The sequence below is a fragment of the Propithecus coquereli genome, unplaced genomic scaffold (genome assembly GCF_000956105.1).
Source record: "Propithecus coquereli isolate 6110/MARCELLA unplaced genomic scaffold, Pcoq_1.0 Scaffold22, whole genome shotgun sequence".
NCBI lineage: Eukaryota > Metazoa > Chordata > Mammalia > Primates > Indriidae > Propithecus > Propithecus coquereli.
The window spans coordinates 8,934,157-8,946,825 of NW_012147189.1; the positions used below are offsets into that span (position 1 = coordinate 8,934,157).

The window sequence follows — 12,669 nt, forward strand, 5'->3', positions numbered from 1 at the left end:
TGTCACAATGCAGTATAGAAATGGTTCGCCTTTATGTCATGACAGCAAAGAAAGGCAAGCTTCAAGATGATTTCTCTTCTGACGCTCATTTAATTCATGTGGAAGCCATCTATCCAGCTTCTTTTCCTTGCAAATTTGTTTCAAATGGTCCAATATTGTTAGAATGGTAACAGCAAACCTTGCTGCTAATTCACACATAGGTTGAGATGGATTTGCTTCCACTACAGCTTTCAGCTCATTATTGTCCATTTTGATCTCACGTTGCCCATGGGGCTCATTTTCAAGATTAAATTCACCAGAACTTTTCAAACCGTCAATGTACTCTGCATTCATTAGCCACATCCTTCACAAACAATTCATTGATATTTTGGGCTCTCTGCACTGCATTGGTTCCACAAAGGAACTCATATTCAAAAATAACGTGGATTTTTGACTTTATCCATGGTTTCACAAAAATTGCTCTAAAAAAATTTGAAAGATAATCACGAGCCAAAATGTGCATTTGAAAGACTAAGGATGTACCTTCATAATAAAAACAAAACAAGAAGTGTCAAAGTGAATTGTCACAGTTATTAACTGTCACACTTAGTCCTTAAGGAAAATTGGACATTTCATAGTTAATGACCTAATACTAACTTTCTTAATCCTTATATCTGGCTTACATTTTGGGTTTCTTGCAGTAATAACTTATTTGAAGAGAGCATTACCTCCTCTGCAGGTAGCAAATGCTCTCTGACTGGCAACTGTCAGCAAATTCCGTCTTTTCCCTCTTCAGTGCTAGGTCTGCTGTGAATTCCAGGGAGCAGTTCAATTGAAGTGACTCATTGAGTCCATTGCCGTTGTTATTCTGAAGACTTCCTGGCACATCGTCAGATACCTATGTAAAGGAAAAGCTTCTCCAGCATTCTTTTTCTATTTGGCTTCAAGATAACCAATTCAGCTTATGGATGTTACTGCCTAAGGTAAAACATCTTGAGCTTGTGTAATTCATAGCTGTACCTGTGCTTACCAGGCCAGAGCCAAACACAATCAATATATAACACAACACAATTCAGTTGTGCAGTAATGTTCATTTCTATAACTGATCTCATCTTGTTCTATAGTTCTCATTTCTGCTGATGGTAGAATTTTTTTAAATCTTTAATTTTACCCAATTACAGCTAACCTTCTTTTCCAGTTTAACATTGTTGTTTTCTGCCAAATGTTTACTCAATACAATGATCTAACTTGTAATCAGGAATATATATCACCTGACAGTTGACCTCTACCTACCTATTCCTTCCCAAGATAGTATTGGGTATAGGGGAAACTTAAGTATGCTCCTGGAGGTGAGACAAGGGGCCTCTGTCCATGTGCTGGGTTCCTGTTGGAGTTCACTGAGATGGCTTTCCTCCTGCTCATTACTGGGAATCTTACAATAGGGTTCACTGATATGTAGGCTGGTCTGTTTCGTCTGGTCTTTTGGTCATTGTCCTAGTATTATCAGTACTGTCTAGCAACACTGCCATTTGCCTCTAGACATGAGGTCCCTGTAGTCTATGATCTTTTTCTTATAACCCCAATCCTAGAACTGAAAAACTCATTGATGAAATATTTTCAACAATACATTTTAATTGATCCATGAGTACATTATTAAAATTTGGTATATATATATACAATGGAATATTACTCAATCATAAGAAACAACAGTGATCTAGAACCTCTTATACTTTCCTGGATTAAACTTATGCCAATTATCCAAAGTGAGGCACCACAAGATTGGAAGGATGGGCTCCACTTGTACTCGTCATCAAATTGGTACTAACTGATGAACACTAGGGTGATCACATAGTAGTAATACTCTCCAGGAATTAGGGGGATGGGGGGGTAAGCCGGCAACTAAAGGACACGGGGAGCATTGTAGGGGGGAAGGGCATGCCTTTAACCCTCGCTTGGGTGAGGCAAAGACATAAAGTGTAACCATAATGTTTGTACCCTCATAATACCCTGAAATGAAAAAAAAAAACATTTTAATTGCATTCAGGATATATTATGGTTCTTAAAAGAAAAAGGTAACTCCTTAAGAATACTAATTAATACCAGCCCATTATTGCTTATACCAAACAGTAACAAGAAAAAATTGCAAAACTCTGAGCATGAGAAAATTTGTTTGACAAAATAGAGAACTGGTATTTCTTATCTTTAAAAAATGGACCTTGACCCCTGCTATGGTTTGAATATGTCCCCCAAAATGCATGTGTTGAAAAATTAATTGCCATTATAACAGTATTAAGAGGTGGGGCCTTTAAGAGGTGATTGGGCCATGAGGACTGTGCCTTCATGAGGGGATTAGTACTCTTATTGTGGGAGTGGGCTCTATGAAAAGGACAAGTTTGGCTTAATTTCCCGCCTCTCTGTTTCACCTGCTCACTTCCACCTTCTACCTTCCCCCATAGAATGACCTTCACCAGATACTGGCATCATGCTCTTTCCAGCCTCCAGAACCATGAGCCAAATAAGCTTCTTCTCTTTATAAATTGCCCAGTCTGTGATATTCTCTTATAGCAACAGAAATCCAGCTAAGACATTCCCTTATCTCATATCCTAAAGAAAAAATTTCATGATGGGTAATAGACCCAAATGTAAATGGTAAATCAAGAAAGCTTTTAGGGTAAAACAAAAGAATAAGACTTTCAGATAGGCAAAAAAATTTTAAACAAGATGGAAAAACTATAAACCATAAAAGAAAAGATTGATAAAATTGACTTCACAAAAGTTGTCTTACCTGGTGTTCCTCATGAGCTGGGGCAAGGGCAATCAGTGCCTGATACTCTCAGTGCACCACACCCCAGAGACTCCATTCTGTGAGTGGGAGCTGGGCCAAAAAAGGGAACCCACATTTTGACTGCACTTGCCAGGTACTTAGGACTTGGCTTCAGCAGTGGGTAGTTGGGAGCAGGATAAGATATGTGGAAGTGCTGCTCCTCCAAGGAAGAAAGTCCTCCCCCTGGAGCTGTGGGAGAGAGAGCCCTGTGTTCCTGGCTGCAGGAAGTGGAGTCTCCACCTCACTGAACTGGGAGTGGAGAGACAAGGAGTGATCTTGATTCAAATTCCACAGGCTCTTGTTTTTCTTACTAACTTTTCATAGGTTTTCTTGAATAGATGTTTCTTCATTTGTTGTTTACCGTAGGACCATTTTCAGAGCCTTTAAATGATTATATTTTTTAAAAAACTTTTTTTTTTTTTTTTTGCCAATTTCTTTGGGGGATAGGTCAGTGGAGCTCTCACACTGTCAGGATGGAAGGCAGTTCCAGGAGTGCAGTTTTGGAAATGTTGAATTTCTTTTCATTTCTCGCCTGTTTATTTTACATGTGAGCCCAACTCTGGTTTTGTTTTTTATTTTCTATGTTTCATCTATTAGTACTATGTGGTTGGGGTAGAAGTTGTGTGTTATAGCCTGGACTTTGCTGTGCATCTTTATTAAAATTTAGGTTAGCTTTTTTACATTTCTGCATAGGGACTTAGAGAAGATTAAATGAGATACTTACAGGGTGTCTTGTTACAGAGGGTCTGGTACAGAGCTTGGCTTAGAGAAGCTGCCTGAAAAATGACAGAAAATAATAACTCCTAGCTCTTCTTCCTTCTAGGCTCTTCTTTCACTTCCCTAAATGATTCCCCCACATAAGATATTTCAGTGCCTAAATTCCAACTTGAGGTGGACAGACTCTAGGGTGGCTCCTATCCTCACCTCTTGCATTCATTGAATGGTCCCTTCCCCCTGAGCAAGGGTGGATGAGTGACTTGCTTTTAACCAATATATTAATAATTTGGTAAAGGTGATAGAATATACATGATTAAATGCATGTGATCATGTTACATAAGACTGCAACACTGATCTTGCAAGGCGATTCTCTCCCTTGCTGACTTTGAGGAAGCCAGAAGCCATTTTGGGAAGACTTTCATGGCAAGAAACTGATGACAGCCTCTGACTAACAGCTGACAGGAAGAAACCTAGGCCATCAATCTCGTAGCCTGCAAAATAGTGAATGTTGCCAACAGCCACATGAACTTGGAGGTGGATCCTTCCCCAGTTGAACCTCACATGTGACCATAGCCCTGGCTGACACTTTCCTGCCACCTTGTAAGATCCTAAGCAGAGAACCTAGATAATCCATGCCGAGATACTTCACACACAGAGCTTATGAGATAATTGTGTATTGTTTTGCTAAATTCTGGTAATACTGTTATGCAGCAATGAGTACTAATACAGATCTCTATTCACGCAAATGATCATTACAATATTTTGAGGGGAAAAATTATACAAGGTTTGGGATTCTTTAAATTCTGGAGAAATAAGCATTTACTGTTTTATTAATGGTGCTATTGAAAACATTTCTCAAAGGCAAAGCAGATATTTTTCATCATTGTAAGTAATAATAACAAATGCTGAATATACTGGTTTTATAGTTTTCTATTAAAATTCAAGAGCTTTCTGGCATCATATTAGGAATGTTTGTCAGTGGAGAGGCACCTAACTTTTTTTTTTTTAATTTGTGGTAAAAAACACATAACAAAATTTATCATGGTAACCATTTTTAAGTGTGCAGTTTAGTTGTGTTAAATGTATTCACATTGTTGTGAAACATATCTCCAGAACATTTTCATCTTACAAATCTGAAACTCTATACCCATTAAGTAACAATTCCCCTTTTTCCTCCCCTCAGCCCCTGATAACTACCATTCTACTTTCTTTCTCCATGAATTTGACTGCTTCAGATATCTAAGTGGAGTAAGTATTTGTCTTTTAGTGTCTGACTTATTTTTAGCATAGTGTCCTTAAGATTCATCGATGTTGTATGAATTTTCCTTCCTTTTTAAGGCTAAATACAGATGTATTTTACTGTAAAACATTTCAAGTACAAAGAAAAGTACAAAAAATCTTAAAAGATTTTTTTATAGTAAGAAATGCTAATTATAAACTACCTGAACTCTCTTTGACCCAGGAATATATGAACTGGGGTAATAGGACATTATGAGTAGGCATATATGGTTAGACAAAAACAAGTGATTTCTTTTTTCCATTCTTTGGTTGGTATAATAGCTCTATAACAGTGTTTGGTAGAAATGATAATATAAAATATCTGAAATATACAATATCATTTATAATTTATTTTAAAATTTAATTCACTATTTCTACATAGTAACTGCTAAATAAAATAGATATCTCCATATAATTACATAAAAATACAGTTAAACAGAACACAGAAGGAAGATATTAATAATATTTTATAAGAAGATAATATTTTTGTAATAAGCATATGGGGAGTTATAAACCGTTAGGCTTCATTACTGTTGTTAACTTATTCAAATGCAAAATAAATGTGAGAAACAACAACTGTTTTGAAATACTACTTCTTATCATACTTTAAAACATATTGAGTATCAAGTCAAAATGATCTGATAAATCAATGATGTGTCATTTAACATTCTCAGTATAAACTTTAGTGCACTTATGCTACACTAATTTCACTGAACATGTATAGAAGAGAATTTAACAGCAAGCTCTTTCTCTACTGCTTTTCTCTTCTTCCAAACTCATCCCATTCTCCCCTTACAATACTTCTTTCCTTTCAAAAGGAAGCCATAGTAGAATTTTTTTCTGGAGGAACTAAATTACTTCCCAGAATTAGTATAGAAATATACAGATTCAATTTAAAAAACTTTCAGAGATGACCTTTAGATATATTAGAAGACAATCCAAATGTGAAAACCTATAACTTTGTAAGATTGTTTTATTTGGTTTATTGGATCAAGTTATTTTCATTTTTACTTTCCATTTTAGTGTCTAGTCTAATAAAGCCCATTTATGCAGATTTCATACATAGACCACCACTTAGGCGAAGAAATAAAGTCAACTGTTGCCTTATGTTGATTATTATAGTAATTGTTTACAGATAAGATTAAATGGAATGTCCAGTTCTTATAAAATTTTCTTACAATTTTTAAATAGTCTACATTGAATTTTTAGAAATTATTTCAACCATATCTTAAAACACTTGGTTCATCATTATACTGGCCAACTAAAGTACATCTTTAAAAATAAAATGTTTTATTTGGCAGGCAGCTGGCTACATGGCCATTTATGTGTTTTTATTTAAAGAAAAAATGTAAGAGATTTTCTAAGGTGGCTTCCTCTGTACCCTAAGCTTTTTACTCTTTGAAAAATGCATGAGTACTTTCCTTTGGAAATCATGTAGCCTACACATATTTTATAAAAATCACAGAATGTGGGAGTCTGGACAATTTATTATACATCTGAGAACACCAGAAACCATGATGTTTGATGTCATATAGTCTAAAATAGCCCATGATGTAAGGCCTCTCCCGGATGTCCCATAGACTGCTCCACAGTCTAAATGTCTTTGTCTTCTTTCAATGGCAGCCATTTAATCAGTGTGTTCATTAACTGCCCACTCGATGACTAACACTGTACCTGGCATATGGGGAGTTATAAAGGGAGTCTTCATATCATATCATAAGGCCTTCAAGGTCTTTATAATCTAATATCAGGCACTGATAGGAAGAATATAATAAATATCTATGATTATACTTGGCAGAGAAGGTGTTTGAACACCTTCTTGAACACTTTCCTTATTTTTTTGTGTGTATGTATGTGTGCATCAATTAATGGAAATAAAGGAAGTAAGACATTATGGATAATGAGCTTTGGGGCAAAGATTGCTGGAATGAGCTTTGAACTCAACGTTGGGAGAAAGGTGGTTTCTGGATGGGAAAAATGGCAAGTATATGGCTTGAGCAAGGAGGATATGAGGCAGTGGCCTGAACATGGAGCCATTTGGTATGGGACCTGAAAGTCTATGAGCAAAAGTTTGAATCTGATTCAGGAGAAGGACTGAAAATCACCACAAATGGAGATATGACTAAAGTTATAGTTCACGAAAATGCTCTTTGTGGCTGTGATTAAGATAAATTGGATGAGGAAGGGGTTATGTGGGAAGGGGGAGCTGGTACAATGGTTGATATTAAAGGCTGGGACTTGGGCTACAGCTATGAAATTAAATTAAAATTTTCAGATGACACCCCAGAAGCTACGTGACTCCCCTCAATTTAATATCCAAATGTTATATTAAAAATCCTGAGAGAAAAGATTTCCAAACATTTTTGCCTGTTGTCATAGATACATCAAGACTGAAAGAAGAAAAAAATAATTCAAAGGGAACACGAGATGGCAGCAGTTATATCATATAAAGAGAAAGACTGGGGAAAGAAAAACATTTGAAATTATTTTTAAAATAAAAAATATGTAGCACCTTAGTCTTTATGTGCTATATTCCTTTTCAGTACAGAGATTACTCAGTCATTGATTTCATGCTTCACAGCACATCTGAGTTTCATTCTGACTCTAGTAAAAATTCTACTCCATTGCATGTGATTGTTTCCTAAAATAAAGCTGTTGCTGTTTTCTGCAGATTACTGTTCCTCTGTGTTATCTGAGGCAGAAGAGTTCTGCATGGTGCAAATTCGTTTTAAATGTTCCAGCATTGCTTTTTCTTCCTCTTCTAGTGTTTCATCCTTCCTCATTTCCCACCTAAAAGAAAAATCACATCTTAGTATTTTTGTGACTTTCAAATGACAGGTCCACACTCAATTGTTCAAGGCTTGAACTATAAGTCACTGGTTAATTGAGGTATCTATTTCTCCTTGTTTATTCTCTATTGACTGCCTCTTGGGCAACACACTTCATTGGCACTGCCTCTGCAGAGTGGGACAGAAGACTGGGAGAGGAAAGGGTCACATCAGGTCGCCTCCACGATGAAGTTTGTTTCAAATGAGGCTTCTTTATTTCCTAAATTTTAATAGTATATACGGCCTACAAATATACACACACATATAAATAAAATCTAGAATTAGCAACAAATAAACAATAAATAAGCAAATTTTTTCATAGTATTTTCCCTCACTGATTACAGTGGCTTTAAGTTGCAGGGAGGTTTGCCGGGATGACCTTAGCAGAAAGAAGAACATCAAGCTAAATTGGATATACCTTAAGGGCAGGTCAGTCTATTCCCAGAAATAAGATCAGATTTGAAGTAATCAAGTTAAATAACCCAAGAAAAGCAGGAGATTGTTAGCAAGGTTCCAAAGAACATTTACAAAAAAAAAAAAAAAAAACAAACGAGATTAAAGACTTCCTAGGTGATTAGGAGAAAGAGAACAAAATGTTAGAATCTAGAATTATATACATATGTATATAATCCTGCAAAGTAAATATTACCACAATAACCCAAGTAAGCTTAATCTTTCCATCCCATCCTTCTTCATATCTATATATTAATATATAAATAATTTATATTAATATATAAATAATATTCATGTTAAGTTGAACTCCTTTCAAACAGAAAATAAAAAATAGAAAATACTCACTTATATAGAACTAAATATGGGTTAAGCATTCTCTTAAAAACTTGACACATCACTTTTTAAATTCTTAATAGAAAATGATATTATTCCCATTGTACAGATGAGTAAACTGAGGCACATAATGTTAAAGTCACTTGCCTGAGCATCTTTTGATTTAGTTCAGGGAGTCAGGCTCTGAAGTCTGGGCTTATAAATGCAATAACAAACATAGTTTTAAAACCACTCTATAGCTGTCACAAATTACTGTTAAAATAATTTAAATATTTTGCTTTCTGAAAAATGTTGGCTGAATTGTGCTAGATATTAAATAAAAGAGCTATCTGAGAATCATATAATCTTAAAACAAATCCAAACATGAGAAATTAGTTTTGTTTTTTTTCCTCCCATATAAAGGTGCTAATATTGTCTGAGTAAATGAATTATTTTATGAATGTCAACAGAATAAAATATGTAATATGCACATAAATATTTTGATCATTGTCTCTACTTGTGAAAATTGAAAGTACAGTCTCTCCGCTTCATTAAAAATCTGTATAATTAATGTAATTTAAATGAATTGTATACATAATAGAATCCATGATAAGGATTTTTGAAGCTTCATGACAATTATAGGCACTTCACAGTATAATTGAGCTGTTAGTAATTAATGATATTAGGCAAAGTTATTTACCTACCACAACCTTATTATATTTGTTTTGTGCTTATTAAGAAGAAATCATTTCACAAAAGGATAAAAAATAATGACAAGGATGGATGAAAAAATATTATTAGAATTACATTTTCCTTGATAATTTTACTCTTATTGAATGAAAGCATTAGAGATTTAAAATGTATGTTTACCTCAAGGATTGTTATATTTCACATCTACAAGTTCTTAAGAGAAGTTTAGCTGTAATTCCGTCATGGTTTTAGGTTTTGTTAACACAATGTAAAAACAACAAGTCAATTCTCTCAAATAACTATTGGAAAAGAAAATAATCTATCAATTTTTTAAACACAATTGAATGGGCAATCTGTTCAAAATCTCTATCCCTGGTTTCCCTTAACATATTTAATATCCGTGATAGAAGCATATCCCTACAGAAACCAGAAAATTTTGGAACCAACATATTCCAGTTCTCCCTGAAAAGCAATATGAGGTGATTATATTTTTATTTTTCCTGACTTTGGTAGCCTGCCCCTTTGCACTTGTTAAATTCCCCACCTGCCTACCATATGGTAGGAGAATTGCAACCTGGCCCCCACTTCAACTAGCGGCAGTGACTAGGTTGTATCTTAGACACTGATGGACAGCAAAATCCCATGGGACACTGTATTGTAATATTAACTATCTTCCAGAATGGGCTCCATCTGTATGGCTCCTGGGTGGGTAGATACGGTGACTTGGTCTATTCCTACCAGTGTGTCCATTTTCTTATCCAAACACAACAAGGACTCTAAAACCTGATCTGAGATACTCTAACAGAATCGACAGTCACAGCCTTGCTCCTTAGCACTGCTCTGATTGATTTGGTTGTTCTTAACCTTGGTACATCTTCCTGGATTGACACACATATTCGTATATGAACTGAGGTATCTGCCTGCTACTGTGTATGTTCTATTAATATTAGCTAATATTAATAGATTTTTCCAGGAACCAGACCATGGGCTAAGAGCTTTCTATTTCTGCTCACCTCAATGAGCAGCTGTTGATTTGTGGTCCCTACAATGAGACCTTGAGGTGTGCACAATAAAACAGGCACAGATCAGTGAATAACTGTTCTAGTGATCAGTTTCATAGAAACTTATATTTGTGGATGGTGGGGGGCTTTGTGGCTGTGTGTCAGAGCCAACTAAGAGACCCACGCTTGGGGTCATGCACGGTTAGCATGAAGTATGTCCTTGGTATCACAGGTTCAGGCTTTCCAAGCAAGTCTTGGGTGGCCCGTACTGTGGGAAGGAGCAATAAACACCAGACAGATGAGGAGGGACCCGGTCTGGAGTGTGATAAGTTCTCTGAGGCATTTACCATGCCTTCTACTAGGAGAAAAACATTTAAAATCTTTGAAATCAATAGTGTTTTGAATAAGAGCACAGGCCCTGGAATCACTCTGTCTTTTGGTTGAATCCAAACCTATCACTTACTAATTGAATCATTTTGGGCAAGTTTCTTAATCTCTCCATGCCTCAGGGTTCTCATCTATAAAACAGTGTCAGATTGGAACACAGGACTGCTCATTTATGTGTTATCTGTGACTGATGTCACTCAATAATGTCAGAGTTTAGTAGCTGCAATTGAAACTGACTGAGACTGTATATCCTGCAGAGCCTAAAATAATTGCTATTTGGACTTTTACAAAGACAGTTTGCCAACCTCTGCTCTAGAATGGTGGTTCTTAACCGGAGTGACACTGCCTCCCTATGGGGAAATGCAGAGGGCATTTTTGGCTGACATTACGTCTAGAGAATGTTTCTACTAGGACCCAGGGAACAGAGATGGCAACATCTTTAACATACAACCATCCCACTCACTGAAGAGTTGTCTTCCCAAATGTCAATAGTATCTCTGCTGAGAAACATTTCCTATAGAATCTCTAAATAGTATTCAATAGTAATGGGATAGTAAGAATCCCTGTCTAATTCTTGATTTTAATTGAAATGGTTTTAGTATTTCACTGCTTAGGCTACTGTTTGTTGACGAGTCAGGGTTTAGGAGGCAAGGTACAGGATTTAAATCCCTTACAAGCTGTGTGACCTTGGGCAACCCAGATAAAACTGTGCCTCAATTTCCTTATCTATAAAATGGGAATAATAATAGTGCCTGCTTCACAGAGTTGCAATAAAGATGAAGTGACTAAGTACACATAAAATGTAAAATAATGCTTGGTTTATAGCAAGCACTCAATGAGTGATAACTATTATTGTTATCACAATTGCTGGGCATATTGATTAAGGTTACAAGTAGGAGAAATCCTGACTATGGTGAGTTAAACAAATAGAGGGTTATTTTTCTCACATAACAAGAATCCCGAGGTCGGTGACAGCTGGCATGGGTTAAACAGCTTGACAACAGCAGGGCTGATGTCTCCATGGTCCTCTTGTCCTTTACCTCAGGGTCCCAAGATGGTTGTTACAGCTTCAACCATCACATCCTTGTTCTGAGGCAGGAAGAAGCAGGAAGTGTGCACCTGTCTCATTTTATCAGGGTAATAAAACCTTCCCCAAAGTCTTCCCAGCAGACATTGGAATCATACTGTCTAGGTTTAAATCCTGACTCTGTCTCTTACTGGCTGTGTGATATTGAACAAGTTTCTTAACCTCTCTGTGCATCAATTTTCTTATATGCCAAATAGGGGATATTAGTAGTATACATATCAATGCATTGTTGTACAGAGTAGGTGACATATAGATTTCAAATGCTTCATAAAATGTTACTCTAATGAGACTACTTGCATTATGAGCTTTCCTTGGAGCTTCTACTTTGATGTTCTTTCTCCTGCTTTGTGTCTTTCATATTGTTTTATCCGATAAATTCTCTCCTATAAGTATGTAGGTGAAATGAAGTTGCTAAGTACTACAGTCGTTTCACTCAGTGTTCAGTTATACACATCTATGATCGTGTTGTCTTCCCTCTTGCCTTTATGAAGATGTTTCATGCTAGTCCGCCCTGTTCAGACTAGCATGGCCAGTGTTGGTTTTGTTTCCCTATAATCACTTTGCTGTATAATGATGGCATTTGATCATATTATTGGCATTTCTCCTGAAACATCAATAAAATGCTTGAATATAAAAATGTAACTTGAAATAAGCCTCCTGTTCAATGTTATTATTAAACATTTATGTAGCAGTTTATATTTACAAACTGCTTTACAATTATTTATTAGTTAATTGTGTTGTTAAACAACATTAACAACATTAACCATCTGGCCAAATCAATGATTTCAAATTGTTCTACCAGTTGGTAGCTGAGGAGTGAACAGTGAAGTCATATTGGATTTTATTCTTCTAGAAAAAACCTTTTTTTTTGTTTTCTCCTCTAAACTGCACAGTGCAGACTGACTTTAGAGGGAGGCTCAAATCAGAAGGGAAAATGATGTCTCTGGTCTCTTCTTTCTGCCGTTCTGTACATGTGGGCTTTTTCAGGATCAGTCTTAGACCATCTTCTCTTTTCCCTTGGAAAATCCCACATCTTCTCCCACACATTCAGGTGATGTCTCACATCTGTATTTCTTCCGTGTCTCAAGCTGTAATCCAGTATCTTTAAATTTC

At 36.0% G+C, this 12,669-nt stretch overlaps 1 protein-coding gene across 1 annotated transcript in view; it reads right to left on the reverse strand.

Moving 5' to 3' along the window:
- Positions 1 to 7,470: 7,470 nt before the first annotated feature.
- The window catches only part of KIAA0825 (KIAA0825 ortholog), a 355,397-nt gene continuing 350,198 nt past the window's right edge, over positions 7,471 to 12,669 (reverse strand). The window contains exon 18 of the mRNA XM_012644751.1: positions 7,471 to 7,588. Within this exon, the coding sequence (XP_012500205.1) occupies positions 7,471 to 7,588 (118 nt within the window). The remainder of the gene's footprint in view (positions 7,589 to 12,669) is intronic.